Source organism: Pseudophryne corroboree, chromosome 2 (assembly GCF_028390025.1).
Source record: "Pseudophryne corroboree isolate aPseCor3 chromosome 2, aPseCor3.hap2, whole genome shotgun sequence".
In the NCBI taxonomy this organism is placed as follows: Eukaryota; Metazoa; Chordata; class Amphibia; order Anura; family Myobatrachidae; genus Pseudophryne; species Pseudophryne corroboree.
Genome location: NC_086445.1, coordinates 856,021,525 through 856,038,594, shown reverse-complemented (window position 1 = coordinate 856,038,594; position 17,070 = coordinate 856,021,525). Strand labels below are relative to the sequence as shown.

The 17,070-nt window shown below is 48.9% G+C and overlaps 1 protein-coding gene across 5 annotated transcripts in view; it reads left to right on the top strand.

The window, feature by feature from the left end:
- Positions 1 to 17,070, top strand: part of SPATA22 (spermatogenesis associated 22) — a 576,361-nt gene that overhangs the window by 106,094 nt on the left and 453,197 nt on the right. For 4 of the 5 annotated variants that reach the window (XM_063955812.1, XM_063955814.1, XM_063955811.1 and 1 more), the window contains one exon: positions 11,682 to 11,742. The exons of the other annotated variant lie outside the window; for it this stretch is intronic. In XM_063955812.1, the coding sequence (XP_063811882.1) occupies positions 11,682 to 11,742 (61 nt within the window). The remainder of the gene's footprint in view (positions 1 to 11,681; positions 11,743 to 17,070) is intronic. 5 annotated transcript variants of the gene reach the window in all.

Below are 17,070 nucleotides of genomic sequence, written 5' to 3'. Positions count from 1 at the left end.
GCAGATACTCTGTCTTCTCAGTTACAGCAATTAAATCAGTCTCTGGCTAAGCAAAATCCTGACTCTTGCCCGTCTAAGACCAAGGGGTCATCTCAACGGGCCATTACTTCCTCACAATCCACACATGTTTCGGATACCTCATCCGATGAAGATGCGCTTACACTGACCCTTCAGACACTGATGCAGATGCTTCTGATGGGAAATTTCTGACACAAGTGGATGTTCCTGACCTCTTGGAGGCTATCAGGCTGATTCTTCAAAGACGAAGAGCCTTCAGCTACCTCCAAGAAACCAGATATGTTTAAACATCAGAAGGTTACTAAACTAGTTTTACCTCATTCTGACCGCTTGGTTGACATTCGTCAGGAATCCAGGAAAGACATTTGCTCGGTTTTAAAAGCTACAAGCCCGTTATCCCCTCGCTGCAGAGTTAATGAAAAATTGGGAAACGCCTCTTCCGGTGGATTCACAAGTCGCACGTCTGGTGGTGTCCTCTGCTCTGCCTGTCACTACTGCCACCTCGCTGAAGGAACCGACGGATAAACGTGTGGAGGGTTGCTTGAAGTCCATTTACACTCTTACTGGAGCTGTACATAGGCCCACTATTGCGGCCTCGTGGGCTGCTAAGGTCATAGAGGCCTGGGTTCAGGAAGTGAAAGCTGAACTACCATCTGATTTTCCTGATAATGCTAGATAGTGTCTTTCATACATAGGTATCCTGGCAGCCAAAGCGTCTACTACGTCTCTTCTGGCTCGCCGGATCCTCTGGTTGCGGTCCTGGTCCATAGATCTGAACTCTAAAAAGACCTTGGAGGTGATCCCTTTTAAGGGAAACATTCTTTTTGAGGAAGATCTCAACAAGATTGTTACTGACTTAGCTTCAGCTAAGACTGCATGTCTGCCTAATACTTCACCTTTGGCTCCGAAGGCTAAGAGTCAGGCGTACCCGAAACGGGCTCGCACTTCCAAAACCTCTAAGCCCAAACCTAAACGTCAGCCTGCTTCCAAAATAGACAAGCCTGCTGCATGACGGGGCTGGCCTCCCCCTGGGGATCCCAGGGTGGGAGGCTGACTTCTACAGTTTGCTTAGGTGTGGTTACAGGCCACTTTGAACGCCTGGGTAAGGGAAGTCGTCATTCACGGATACGCCATCTCTTTCAAGAAACGTCCCCCTCGACCGTTTTGCTCAACAAACATCCCTTTGGATCAGGTAAAAGCAAAAACTCTCCATTTGGTGGTGCAATCTCTCCTGGATACAGGAGTGATAGTACCGGTGCCCCTGGCTCAGAGAAGCAAGGGGCACTATTCCACGCTGTTCCTAGTCCCGAAACCGAATGGGTACTCTCTGCCTACTCTCAATCTCAAGTCTTTGAAGAAATATGTGAAAGTTTCCAAATTCCGTATGGAAACTCTTCGCTCTATTGTTCTGGCTTTGGAACCCAAGGATTATATGGTATCCCTGGACATACAGGATGCCTACCTGCATATTCTTATTGCAGTGTTGCATGAGCAATACCTGTGGTTTGCTATTGACAACCTACATTTTCAGGTCTTACCTTTCGGTCTGACTACTGCTCAAAGAATTTTCACCAAGGTCATGACGGCTCTACTCCGCTTTCAGGGTATCAGGATCCTGCCACATCTGGACGACTTGTTGATCCTGGCGAACTCTCAGTTCTTCTGTCATCTGGAACGGCTGGTCCAATTCCTGCAAGCCCACGGGTGGCTCATCAACTGGAAGAAATCTTCCCTGGTCACTGCCCAGAGCATGGTGCACCTGGGAGCACTATTGGACACCCACAACCAGCAGTTGTTTTTGTCCCAGGATAAGATCCTGAAACTTCAGGACAAGATATGATGCTTCCTCTCTCGCCCAAGTGTGTTGAAACATTCGGCAATGCAAGTACTAGGCCTCATGGTGTCGGCGTTCGACATGGTAGAGTATGCTCAATTTCATTCCTGCCCCCTGCAGAGGTTGATACTCTCCATGTGGGACGGCCTGCCTCACCAGATCAAGACCCACATGATCTCCTTGACTCCGGAGGTCCACTTGTCACTAAGCTGGTGGCTATAGGACCAGCAACTGAGCAGAGGTTGTCCCTTCTGTATCTCCAACTGGGTGCTTCTGACGAAAGATGCCAGTCTGCGGAGCTGGGGCGCGGTGTTGGAGCAAAACTCTCTTCAGTATCGGTGGACCAGGGAGGAGTCTCCCCTCCCGATAAACATTATGGCATTGCGGGCAGTGTTCACTAGCCCTGTCTCTAGCACAGAACCGGCCTGTTCAAGTACATTCAGACAACGCCACCATGGTGGCGTACATAACTCATCAAGGAGGCACTCGAAGCCACGTGGCAATGAAGGAAGTATCAAAAATCCTTCATTGGACGGAACGCCATCTGCCAGCCATATCGGCAGTGTTCATTCCGGGAGTCCTCAACTGGGAAGCAAACTTCCTCAGTCGCCAGGACGTACACGTCGGAGAGTGGATGCTTCATCCGTAAGTCTTTCAACTCCTAGTGGACAAGTGGGGCCTACCAGATGTAGACCTGATGGCGTCTCAACACAATCACAAGGTTCCGGTCTTCGGAGCAAGGTCAAGGGATCCTCAAGCAGCGTTTGTGGACGCACTGGCAATTCCATGGAACTTTCGGCTACCATACGTGTTCCCTCCGGTGTCACTTTTTTACCCAGGGTGATAAAGAAGTTCAAGCAAGAAGGAGGAATACTACTTCTAATCGGTCCAGCGTGGCCCAGACGGCATTGGTTCTCAGACCTACAGGGTCTCTCGATAGAGCGTCCTCTTCTACTTCTGCAACGCCCAGACCTCCTCATTCAGGGCCCTTGTGTCTAACAGGATTTGGCCCGGCTGGCCTTGACGGTGTGGCTCTTGTAGCTTCAGTTCTGAGGGCCAAAGGATTATCTGAGGCGGTCATTCAAACTGTGTTGAAGACCCGTAAACAGACTTCAGCACGGTTTTATTATAGGGTCTGGAATTCTTACCGCGCCTGGAGTGCGACTAACCATTATGACACATATAAGTTCAGTACTGCCAAGCTTTTGGCTTTCCTGCAACAGGGCCTGGACTTAGGCCTTCGTCTGGCCTCCCTCAAGGTTCCCTCAAGGTTCATATTTGCGACTCTGCCTGATGTTCATACATTCACTCAGGGTGTTTTACGGATTCAACCTCCCTATGTCCCGCTTGTGGCTCCTTGGGATTTGTTGTTGTTCTGGACGTCTTAGAAGAGTCTCCGACTGAACCTTTTGAGTCTGTGGACCTTAAGTGGCTTACTCTTAAAGTTCTGTTCTTGCTGGCTATTGCCTCTGCTACACGGGTTTCAGACTTGGGTGCCTTGTTCTGTCGGTCACCCTTTCTGATTGATCGGCGGTTCTTTGAACTCGCCCTGGTTATCTGCCTAAGGTGGTTTTTTTTTTTTTTTTCAAATTGTTTTTATTATAATCTCATACCATACAGAGTAGATATATAGCATTTCGAGACATCGAATGGAATATATAGTTGGCATTGTACAACATAATATGCGCTATATATAAGCCTCTAGACAAAAGACAGGAAGTTACAGATTATTCAGTCTCATATAAAACCTGGTAGAGATCCAAACCTATTTTCAAACTTTTCTCTACATAAAACCTTCGTACCCTTCCAAGAAAGGTAACTTGTGTATAACTAAGGATATCAGGGAATTGAGAACGTGCTTTAGTTCTCCAAGTGTCGCAGACTATAGATGAAAAGAGGTGGTTTAAACATCGGTTCTCCGCCAGTATGGACAGAGTATTTCGAATTCCCTAAACATATACATAATATCTAGAACATAAGAAAATAAACTAACATGTAATGCCTACTATGGGACACGGGCCGTTGATCCATCCACAGAGCAGTCTTCCCATATCGAGGGTCCATATTTCTAGTCAACCCGGTAGACTATTGAAAATAGAACGGAGCGGAGGAGGGGTCTGGAAAAAGGAGAGGAGAGAGGGCAAATCAGATGTTCAAGGGGTTAGGTTGGGCTAATGTGTGGAGGAGGTACCATGAGGTAGATTGAAAGCATTTATCAATGGCTTGTTTAGTGTGTAGGGGGAGTGTCAAAATGTATGTGTCCCAGCATTGGAACAGGGCAGGGGTGAGCCTCTCCTTATGGATAGAGGCCTCCAGCCAGTCCATGGTGAATAGAAAAAATAATCTAGAGGTCACCATCGAAAGATTAGGAGGTATGTTGTGGATCCATTGTTGTAGGATTGCCTTCCTGCCAGCCGCAGACAATATCATAAGTAGTTTTTTGTTAGACCTGGGGATGTCTGGCTGGTCGGTCAAACATCCAAACAATGCCCAAGAAACAGTGCAACTAAAGGATATGCCTAAGGAGGTGGTTCCATAATGATGTACCTCATGCCAAAACCGTGACACCAGAGCACAGTCCCAGAAACAATGGAAGAGGTCGGCCCCCTCCATTGAGCATTTAGTGCATTTGCTGTCTTCTGAGATGCCCATCAAATATCGGCGTTTAGGTGAGATGTATGCCCTATGGAGCATTTTATAGGCCATCTCTTGATAGGAGCTTGCAGGGATAAGTTTTAGGGTGAGTTGAAAGTGATTTAGGAGGGATTCAGGGGTTACCGTTGAAATGTGGGAGGACCATTGGGACAGCTCTGGAAGGTCCGTGTCAGGGATGAGTTCATGACGAATACGAGTATAAATGGTTGATATAGAGTAGCATGTTGATTGGAGTAATGTATCTAGAGAGTTAAGAAAATCATTCCCTGTCAATCTCGAGAGTACATTTTTAAGATAATGTATTGCCTGGAAGTAGGCAAACTCGTTGTGAGGGGGCAGGCCATATTTTTCTTGTGCCTCCGCGAAAGACAGCGGGACCCGGGAGGGATTAAGCAAGTTGCGTAGGTTGCGGATACCAAGAGAGTGCCAGGCAATGAAGGGTTGTAGAGCCTCTCCTTCCTGAAACTCCAGGTTGCCTATAAAGGGCATCGAGAGTGAGCACAAGTGCTGAAGTTTGAGAGATTTCCTCGTCATTTGCCACGCCTGTATTATGGGGAGTAGTAATGAATTAGTGGTGATATGTAGCGCCAACTTGGAGGGTTTGGCATGAAGAAGATAACTAAGGGATAAGGGGGCGCAGAGTTGAGAGTCTAGGTTGGAGTCCGTGTAGTAATTATTGTCTCCAAGCCAGTCCATAGCAATGCGGAGGAGGCACGCAAGATTGTATTGTTTAACATCAGGTAGGTTGATTCCTCCCCTATATACCGTCTGGGACAATTTTTTCATGCTAATCCTTGGACGTTTGCCAGCCCAGATGTATCTGGAGATAGAGGTATTCAGAGAAGATATATCCGACTTGGATAATAGAAGGGGGGTCATCTGTAGAACATAGAGGAGTTTTGGGAAGCTGGCCATCTTAAATAGGTTACATCTCCCTAGCATGTTAAGGGGGAGGGATTGCCAGAGACCAAGTTCGGTTCTAATCTTATGGAGGACCGGGGTGATATTAAGCCTATACAGGTGGCAGGGGTGGGTAGGGAGTGCAACGCCTAGATAGGTAATATGTGTATTCGCCCATTTAAAGGGAAAAGTGGTCCCCCAACCCAATCTCGCCTGTCCGTATATGGCTAGTGCCTCCGACTTATTGTAATTAATGGAAAACCCTGCAAAAGAGGAGAAACGGTCAATCACAGCAATCAGCTGTGGGATCGTACGGTGAGGGTCTGACATAAAAAGGAGGAGGTCATCTGCGAATGCCACCACCCGTAATTCCTGTGTACCCACCTCGATGCCCCCATAGTTTGGGTGTAGCAGAATGTGGCGTATAAGAGGTTCTAATGCCAGATCAAAAAGGAGGGGGGATAAGGGGCATCCTTGTCTAGTGCCTCTTTCCAACGTGAAGGGTGGAGATGCCACATTGTTGACTAAGACCTGTGCCACTGGGTTATTGTACAAGGTCTGTACTAAGTTGCAAAACGCTGTGCCGAATCCCTGGTGGGCAAGTACTCGGGATAGGTGAGGCCAGGCAATTTTATCAAACGCCTTCTCTGCGTCCAAATTCACAATGATGTTGTTTTTGGCCTGATTGAAGCGGGTATGAGAAATCGCAGTCAGGGCCGCCCGCACTCCTCGTGTGGATTGTCTACCCTTGACAAACCCCATCTGCGCGGGTGAGATAAGGCGGGGTAGGTAGGCTTGCAACCTATTAGCTATAATTTTGGTCAATATTTTAAAGTCCTGATTGAGGAGTGAAATGGGACGGTATGACCCTACTTGGGCAGGGTCTTTGCCCGGTTTTGCGAGTACTATAAGCTTAGCTTCGTTAAAACGAAGGGGAGTCTCTCCTGTTGTTAGGATGTGGTTATATAATCGTGTTAGTGTAGGGAGTATATCGGCATCTAGCATCTTATAAAATTCGGCACTGAAGCCGTCAGGGCCAGGGCTCTTTCCATTGGGTAAGGACTTAATGGTGGCCCGTACCTCGTCATCGGTTATGGGAGCATCCAGTGAGTCCCTTTCTTCCACTTCTAGCCTTGGTAACTGCGCCTCCGCCAGGAATAACTGACCATCAGTTGCGTTATCCGTGTCGGCAGTATATAAGGATTTGTAGAACCTCATAAAGGCCGAGCAAATGTCAGTGGGATCAGAAAGAACACCTCCAGAGCTGTGCAATGAGTTAACCCATGTTTTGTTTCGGGGCCCCCTAACCAAGTTGGCCAATAGTCTGCCAGACTTGTTTCCCCACCTATGGAATCTGTTTCTGCCGTAATCATAGCTGATCTGGGCCTGTTCGGTGAGAAAGGTATCATAGATTTGTTTTGCCATGAGGTACGTTTCTCTATGAGTAGGATCGTCGCATTGTTTGTAAGTGCGATATGCGAGTGTGAGAGCTGCGCTAAGTTCCTGCAATTTGGTGTTGAATTTCTTACGCTTAGAATTAACATAGGAAATAATATGGCCTCGAAGGACTGCCTTAGAGGCCCCCCAAAAGAGTGGAGTGTTAGATACTTGATCTAAGTTGTCAGTAGTATAATTATGCCAGGAATGTTTGAGATGTAATAAGAAATCCTCTGAGTGTATGAGATATGCTGGGAATCTCCAACATTTAGAAATGTTCTGGGGTAGGGATAAATGTAGGGACAGGGTGATGGGGGCGTGGTCTGAAATAATGATGTCCTTGATTGAGGTGTGGGTGACTTTAAAGAAAAGGTGTTTAGACAAAAATAAATAGTCAATGCGAGAGTGGGTGAAGTGCGGGTGTGAATAGAAAGAATAATCCCGTTGGAGGGGATGGTGTGTACGCCAAGGGTCTAGTAAGGTAAGTTGAGAGCAAAGAGAGGAAAGCAGAGTAGAGGAGGATCCGGGTTTTTTGGTACTCACCCCCGATCTATCCATGGATGGATCAACGACCGTATTGAAATCTCCCCCTAGGATTAAGTTTTTGCCGCCCCAGGACAGAACTCTTTGAAGGATATCTGCAAAGAAGAGATTGTTAGATCCGGTGGGTGCATATAAATTCAAAAAAGTATATATCACACTATCAATGGAGACATCTAGGATAATAAATCTGCCCTCTGGGTCAATATATTTTTTAAGGATGGAGAATTGGAGATTTCTATGAAAGAGGATGGCCACCCCTCTGGTTTTATTAGTGTAAGGAGCAGATATACATTCCCCAATCCAAGGGGCTTTTAGTGACACAGGGGAATCATGCACCCAGTGTGTTTCTTGTAGGAACACGACTTGGGGGGATAAGCGAGAAAGGTGGGCAGTCACCTTCTTGCGTTTAATGGGGCTGTTGAGGCCCTCCACATTCCAAGAAATTATATTAAAATCTAAAAGTGGGGTTGTCACCGGAGTTGAGGTCTGAGTGGTAGCATGGGTAGCTATGCTATCCTACCCCCGTAGATGGAAAGCAGAATATCAAAATCGTATAGGTGAAATGGTGCCCCCCCCCCCGTCCCAATGAGCAAGGAGGGGCCAACCTATGGAGGATCGAGACACATTATCCCAGCAGGCAGAACGAGCAAACAAACAAACAGACAAAGACATTAAACTAACAAATATGAAACAATGGGAGGTGGAGCCTCCGGCATGCGCAAATAGCATGCCTATATCATATCCCGAACACTGTGTGACCTGTTAATCAAGACAAGTATAAAGATATGCAAACGTTAAGTAATGGTGGACAGTCAAGTGTCAGGGTGTGCAAAATGGGCCTTTGCCGCCATCGGATCATCAAAAAAGCATGGTTTCCCATTGACAAAGACCCGAAGACGGGCAGGGTATAATAGTGAGAACTTGACGTTGTCTTCAAACAATCGCTTGCATATCGGAGCAAACTCTCTGCGCTTGTTGGCGACATGGGTGGAGAAGTCCTGGAAGATAAGCAGCCTTTCACCCTTATAGAGGAGACTCTCTGACTTGCGGTAATGGTCTAAGAGCTTGGCTTTATCCGCGTAGTTTAGAATCCGTAGGATAACAGGTCTAGGGCGTCCGGCTGAGTCTCTGCGTTCAGGGCCGATCCTATGTGCCCTTTCAATGGCTAACGAAGAGCCCTGAAGATCCATACCTAATTTGTCAGGTAGCCAGTTGGCTAAAAGGTCCAGCAGTGCATGGCCCCTTATCGACTCAGGTATGCCCACCACCCTCAGGTTATTCCGACGGCTCCGATTCTCCAAGTCATCTAGTTTATCAGTGAGTCCTTTAATTTCTGTGGTCTGGGACTGTATGGTAGATTGTGCGGCTTGTAGGTCGTCCTCCAATGTTGAGACCCTCTGTTCAACTTCATCTAGACGACCACTGTGTTGAGTTAGCTGGGCTAAGGTGGAGTCAATGGCTTCCTTGATGCCCGCCAGTTTTTCGTCTAGGAGAGGTCCGAGAACCGCAGCAATATCAGTGGGTTTCATCTTAGGCTGTTTAGTAGTCGTAGTATTAGTACGTTTTCTTTGGGAACGGGAACGGGTGGTGGAGCAATCGGAGTCAGAAGAATTTCTGCGGGATGTGTCCTCGCGTGTGCCTGAGATAAGACTAGTTGAGGACATTGGAGTGGACACCAGGAACTTTTCCATATGAGGTCGTCAGAGATAGATATGTAAAGTAGAAATAAAGTAGGGCGCAGAGAGTGATTCGATGGGGGTCACATCAGCGTGGGAGAGGTCTTGGAAAGTTACATTGCTATGAAGATAGCCGACATGTCAGGTCGTTACGGGACAAATTCACAAGAAGTAACGTGTTAGCGGTGTCACCATGTGACACTCCGAAATGTCACAGCCGCGTGATGTATACGTCGAAAGGTTTGAGGTGACGTGGTGAGAGCTAGACATCCACTTCAGTGAGCCCACAACTGCAGGACACAGCAGATTACGACAGGGTTGTTGAGGTATCACATCGGGTATTTCAAGATGATATATAGTGATGATTCCCCTCCGGTTGTCAGATAGGAGACCTGTGGACAGGTAGAATTATAGGAATAAATGTGGAGCAGCTGCAAATCCAGAAGCCACCACCAGAGGGAGCTCCTGTTACAGCCTATCTCCAGCTATGCAGCAGGATGGGTGCCATGCCAAACTCAAGATGGCCGCCGCCAGTCGATGAGACCAGGTCCCTCCAGAGCTCTCCTGGCCGTTATCTCCCGTCAGCGGAGTGGGGGAGCTGTGAAACGAGGGTGAGTCGGGGGGCGAATTTCAGGCACCTGTAGAGGCCGGGGATCGGCGAGGCAGTGCAAAAGATGAGATCTTAGGCGGCGCCAACCACAAGATGGCCGCCGGCCGCCCGTTCTGTGTGTCCCGGCCACTGTCTCCCGCAGGCTGTCCGGTCTCCGGTTCTCAGTGGGGCTTAAGGGGCTTGCTGGGCAGGGTATCCGACCCCCAGAGAGCTGATTAGGTGGGGGGGAAAGTCCGTACAGCCGCCGCTCCGGGCCCGGTGGCTCCCCGTCCTCACCCGAAAATTGAGGCCCCGGCTTCAGGGACAGAGGTAGGCCGCAATCTGCAGGGGGCAGCGCAGGGCCCCCCCGATTCCGCAGCCTCGACCTCTGAATGCAGGGTGATCCAGCAGGGCTTAGGGGTCTGTGCAGGTGGATAGCAGCCCTCAAATCTGGGCCAGGGGGTCTTTTTTTAAAAGGTTGCTGGCTGGAGCTCTGCAAGACCCTGACCTCCCTTGATGCCAGCTAGGCCACGCCCCCGCCTAAGGTGGTTTTATCTTTCCACTTTAACCAAGAGATTGTAGTTTCGGCCTTTACCTCTCCTGGTTTATCCTCCAAAAGGCAGTCTTTGGATGTGGTACGGGCTATCCGTATTTCTGTAAAGAGAACAGCCTCTCTTAGGAGATCTGATTCCCTCTTTGTCCTTTTTGATTTTCGATAACGTGGTTGGCCTGCTAATACGCAGACCTTGGCCAGATGGATTAGAATGGTGATTGCACAAGCTTATGTACAGGCTGGTCTTCCAGCTCCTGCTACCATCAAAGCCCATTCTACTCGGTCTGTTGGACCTTCTTGGGCGGTCCGACGTGGTGCGACCTTTTGAACTATTGTGTAAGGAGGCTGCGTGGTCCTCAGTGAACACGTTCATAAGGTTCTATGCCTTCGATACTTCCGCCTCCCAGGATGTCTCCCTTGGACGCCGGGTTCTTGTGCCCGTTACAGTGCGTCCCCTTCCCTAAGAAACTGCTTTAGGACATCCCCGATGTTATTCCCTGTTGAACCCCAGTGTACCCTGCTGCAGAAAAGGAGATTTAAGGTCAGAGTTAACCTTTGTTAAATCTCTTTCTGTGAGGTACACTGGATTTCACAGGGCGCCCACCCTGACGCACTTAGCTTCTTTGGATTTGTATGGCATTAGCCGCTGGTACCTTCTCCTGTCGCGAGAATGTGGTATATGTGGCTACTAACGATTGTCGTCTCTTTTGCCTGCTACTGCATTGGACTGGTTAACAAAACTGAGCTCCTGTGCACGGAGGCGGGGTTATAGAGGAGGCGGCGCTGTGCATCTTGGGAACAGTCAAAGCTTTTAGCCTGTTGGTGCCTCGGATCAAGATCCAACTCTACACCCGATGTTATTCCCTGTGCAACCCAGTGTACCTCGCAGAAAGAGATTTGACAAAGGTAAGTTCTTACCATAAATCTCCTTTTTTTTTTTCAAGGCACCCCTTGTGCAAAAGTTTATTATTAATAAATAAAAAAATTAAAAAAAATTAAATTGTGCTTAACTGTCACCCGTAGGTTCAGTTATGTGGTTGTGGACATAGTTGTGGTTCTAATTGTCCACATTTTATGATTGGCAGCCACCAGAACTGGTTTTGCGTATCACTTTGACCATAAATAATTTGTTTTGGTCCTGGACCACCAACCCAAGGCACCCCTACAAGTGTCTCGCAGCACCCTAGGATGCCTAGGCGCACAGTGACAACCACTGCCCCAAGCGGTTAGGGCACTGGTCTGCATATTTCTACTAATTTTTCACAATAGACATTAGAATAAAAATAGTAACAAAAATCAACTCCAGTATAATATTTTTAATAGGAAGTAATAATGGTTTGTTTAGAAATTAACAATTTACTTCACAATGCTGTGTAATGGTGCTAATAAAGTTATAGATAATGCACTGTGAGAAATAAAAGGAATACAGTGGTCCTTGTATGCACAGGTTATATTGCTTATTATATTTTTATCCAGATTCCGTTGGTGGAAGTAGAATTTCTCAGCTGAGTAATGCTGGAAAAAAATTGGACAGTAGGTAAGTAATGATAAAAATTTAAGGTATTGTGGTACATTGGGCCTGATACAGATCTGGTTGCACGCTGGCTATTTTTTGCACTGCTGCGACCAGGTAATCGCCGCCCACGGGGGAGGGGGGATTCACTGCAGTGCTGCAAACGCTTGTGCAGAGAGCTGCACAAACAAAAGTTTGTGCAGTCTCTGCACAGCTCAGGATTTACCCACTGCGATGAACCAGGTATGGAGCTGGCGTCGGGATCCCTCCCTGGAAACGGCCGAGCACGCCTGCGTTCGCATGGACACTCCCTGAAAACGGTCAGTTGGCGCCCTCCGAACAGCCTCTTCCTGTCAATCTTCTAGCGATCGGCGGTACGTTAGATCCATCGATCCCTGGCGACAGCCGTCACCAGGGAGCAACTTCAGACCTGATCGCACGCTGCAAAATAACGGCAGCGTGCGATCAGGTCTGAATGACCCCCATTGTTATAAAATAAATTCTAATATTAAACCAGTTAGTGACCTAAGCATTTAAGGAAATAACCAATATTATGGTTTCTTTTCTGCTGCGGGGTACACTGGGCTCCACAAGGATTAACATCAGGAGGTGTAGAGTAGGATCTTGATCCGAGGCACCAACAGGCTCAAAGCTTTGACCTTCTTCCCAAGATGCATAGCGCCGCCTACTATATCACCCCGCCTCCGTGCACAGGAGCTCAGTATGTAAGTTGGTGCCTTGCAGTATGCAGGCACTTAACAGGGGCTGCTCTAGGCAGCCTTTTCAGAGCTTCATTTACAGACTGAAAGTGAAGAAATGTATTTACAGGGCTGCTGCAGGCAAAGTGTCATAGACTTTCCTGCTTGCAGCTCCATCACCCCCAGCGGCGTTGTATACTCCCGCGCTGCGATTGCCGAGTCACTTCTTCCCTCTTCACGTGAGTCACACACACGCCACCGTCTCCCGGATCGCGGGGCCGCTGACAAAGGGGAAGTAAGGGGCTTCTGTGCCGCACTTTGCACTGCGATCCAGCGCGGCCGTAGGAGGCATGCCGCGTGCGCGCTGGCGTGGACACTGATTACTGTGCTGATTTTCCACTAGCCACCGGGGATATACTTTTTATGGGCACAGATCAGGGGGGACGTTGTACCATTCCCCCCCCCAACCCAGTTTTCTTTACTGACGGCACGCCCGGTGGAGATGCCAGAGCAGGGGGAGCAGGCCGGACATGAGGCCCCTCCCCACCTGAGTGCATACATTCAGGGTTGTGTGGTACAAACACCCTGTGATATACATCCAGTGCTTAATGTGTTTGTTATATATATTGTTATCACATATAGCCATACTGAGTATTACTTGTATTGCTAGTCCAGTGCAGTTTATGGTTCATAATTTCTGCATGGTACGCTTGTGACTATATATGTGTGTGTGCATGTAGCTGCTGCGTGGTTGCCTTATTGCAGGGTATTTCACTCAGCATGCTATTCCTATATTGCTATACCTGAGGGGGCCATGTGTTTCAGGTTTTTCTTTAATAATATAGGATTGTATCACAAGATATACTAACAGGGTATTTTTACTTGTGAGTTATAGTCACCATATATTCTATATCTATTGAACTCCCGGTCTGTGCCATCTTAGGCTTCTGTTCTCAGAGTTCTTGATAGGTACAGTGCTGCTACACTTTGTACCAGGTTGCCCGTTATTGTGCACACTGCTATGTCTGCTTCACGTGGCAACGACGCTGGGGCCTCTCCCACACTGCGTGGTAGTGAGGCCGCAGACGTTACGGAGGATAATATGGCAGCTGAGAGTTTAGGTTCAGGGGGTTCCTTACCCACCAGTGGGTCGGTAGCACTGGGGCATCCCAAGACCCACCTTGGGCTATATTTTTCCACATTGTTAAACATGCTCGTAACTAAATTGATGCCCCCTGTGGGACCACCTGTGCCACTGCAACAATTTATGGTCCCTGCTGTTAACCCGCCATGGGCGGATGAGCTTTCCACTCAGTTACAGCATTTGAACCGATCGATGACTAAATCCAAGTGTCACTCTCGCCCGCCTAAGACTAAGTCGTCTTCTAAACTGGCCTTTACCTCCTACCAATCCACTGCTATCCCAGACACGTCCTTTGACGAGGCTGGCGCATATACTGATCCCACAGACACTGACACAGATGTTTCTGATGGGGAGGGGAAGTCATTGGTGGATGTCCCAGATTTGATTGATGCTATTAGGCTCATTCTTCAGGTGTCTAATGATCCTGAGCCTGCGGCGGTCTCTTAAAATCCAATTTGACCGTAAGATGGTGGTTAAACAAGTTTTACCTCATTCTCAACACCTGGCTGACATACGTCAGGACTCATGGGATAATCCGGGAACGGAATTCACACCACATAAGAGACTGTTGGCTTGCTATCCTCTCTCTGCGGAGCTATGTAAAAAATTGGGAAACTCCTCCCCCTGTTGATTCTCATGTGGCGCGCATGGTAGTTTCCTCTGCCAGTAACTACCGTCACCTCTCTGAAGGAACTGACTGGTAGACACGTGGAGGGTTGTTTGAAAGCGATTTACACCCTATCGGGGGCTATTCTTAGGCCAACCATTGCAGCAACTTGGGCTGCTGAAGCTGTTGAGGCGTGGGCTCAGGAGCTAGATGCGGAGCTGCCTTCCAACGCATCTGAGCATGCTCGACAATGTGTCTCATATATTACCACGGCTTATCGGTACCTTAAGGAGGCGGCCTCCGATCCCGGGGTGCTGGCGGCCAAGCTACTATTACGTCCGTCTTGGCTGGACGTATCCTTTGGTTGAGATCCTGGTCGGTGGATATGGATTCCAAGAAAACCCTGGAGGTGCTTTCTTTCAATGGACACATTCTCTTCGGAGAAGACCTCAATAAGATTGTGGCTGATCTGGCTACTGCTCAAACAACTTGCCTTCCTAGTACGGCTCCTTCCACGCAGAAGGCTAAAAGTACTTTCACTCGGCCCTTTCGTCCTCCAGGTAAAGCAAAAGGTCAGGCGTACCCAAAGCAAGCTCGTGCTTCCAGACCTGCCAAGCCCAGACCAAATCGGGCTTGGGCTGCCCGTCAGCCTGCTTCCAAAACTGACAAGCCTGCCGCATGATGGGGCAGATCTCCCTCTGGGGGATTCCAGGGTGGGGGACCGACTTCTAGGTTTTGCCCAGGAATGGTTGAAGACCACTTCAGATGCCTGGGTAAGGGAAGTCGTCGCTCGAGGTTACGCTGTACCCTTCAAGAATCGTCCCCCTCATAGATTTTGCCTGACAGATGTGCCTCTGGATCCGGCAAAAAGCAAACATGTTGCACTCGGTGGTACATTCCCTCCTAATCACAGGAGTGGTGGTACAGGTGCCTCTGGCTCAGAGAGGCATGGGGTACTATTCACCGCTGTTTCTAGTCCCGAAACCAAACGGGTCCTCGCCGCCCATTCTCAATCTGAAGTCATTGAACAAGCATGTGCGGGTCTCCAAGTTTTGTATGGAAACTCTGCGCTCCATTTTTCTGACCATGGAACCTGGGGACTATATGGTCTTCCTGGACATGCAGGATGCCTACCTGCATACCCCTATTGCTGTATCTCATCAACAGTACCTGCGGTTTGCGGTGGGCAACCTTCATTACTAATTCCGGGCGTTACCCTTTGGTGAAAACTCGAGGAGCCGTTGTCAAACCAAAGTTATGGCGGTCATGACTGCTACACTCCGCCATCAAGGGGTCAGGATCCTACCGTACTTGGACGATTTGTTGATCCTGGCAAATTCCCCAGAACTACTCCTGTGTAATCTCGATCTGACGGTCCAGTGCATGACAGCACACGGGTGGCTGATCAACTGGAAGAAATCCTCCCTGGTTCCTGCTCGGAGCATGTTACACCTGGGAGCGTTATTGGACAATCACAACAACGGTTGTCCCTGTCTCAGGAGAAAGTCCTGAAGCTTCAGGACAGGATTCGATGCTTCCTCTCTCATCCGCAAGTGTCGATACATTCGGCAATGCAAGTGCTAGGTCTCATGGTGTCTGCTTTCGACATGGTGGAGTATGCTCAGTTCCACTCTCGCCCTCTGTATTCGTTGATTCTGACCAGTGGGACGGCCTGCCTCACCGGATAAGATCTCACATGATCTCATTGTCTCCGGAGGTCCGCCTGTCACTGAGCTGGTGGCTGCAGGACCAACAACTGAGCAGGGGCCCCCCCGGTGTTACAACAACACTCTCTTCAGGGTCGGTGGACCAAAGAGAAGTCTGTACTCCCGATTAAATATTCTGGCACTGCGGGCAGTGTTCAATGAGTTGACAATGGCCCAGGATCTCATACAGAACAGACCTGTTCAAGTACAATCGGACAACGCCACCATGGTGGCGTACATCAATCAAGGTGGCACTCGAAGCCACGTGGCTATGAAGGAAGTATCAAGGATTCTTCAGTGGGCAGAACGCCATCTGCCAGCCATATCCGCAGTGTTCATTCCGGGCGTCCTGAACTGGGAAGCGGCCTATCTCAGTCGTCAGGACGTACACGCAGGAGAGTGGAGCCTCCATCCAGAGGTGTTTCAACTTCTCGTGGACACGTGGGGCCTTCCTGATGTGGATCTGATGGCGTCTTGACACAATCACAAGGTTCCGGTCTTCGGAGCAAGGACAAGGGATCATCAAGCTGCGTTCGTGGACGCTCTGGCAATTCCATGGAACTTTCAGCTACCGTACGTGTTCCCTCCAGTGTCACTTCTGCCCAGAGTAATACGGAGGTTCAAGCAAGAAGGAGGAAACCTGCTTCAGGTCGCTCCAGCGTGGCCCAGGCAGCACTGGTTCTCCGATCTACTGGGTCTCTCGTGGGATCGTCCCCTTCTACTTCCACAAAGACCAGACCTCCTCGTTCAGGGCCCTTGTGTTTACCAGGATTTAGCCCGTCTGGCTTTGACGGCATGGCCCTTGAGGCTTCCATCCTAAGGTCCAAAGGTTTTTCTGAGGCCGTAGTTCAACCTATGTTGAAGGCCCGTAAGCCGGCTAATGCTCGGATCTACCTTAGGGTCGGGAATGTTTACTTTACTTGGTGTACGTCTCACAATCATGACGTTTTCAAGTTTAGTACGGCCAACCTGTTGGCCTTTCTGCAACAGGGCCTGGACTTAGGCCTGCGTCTGGCCTCCCTCAAGGTTTACATTTCTGCCTTGTCGGTTTGGTTTCAGAGAAAAATTGCTACCCTACCTGATGTCCATACATTCACTCAGGGTGTGTTGCGGATTCAGCCTCCTTATGTGCCTCCTGTGGCCCCTTGGGACTTGTCAGTGGTTTTGGAGGCCTTACAAGAGTCTCCATTTGAACCT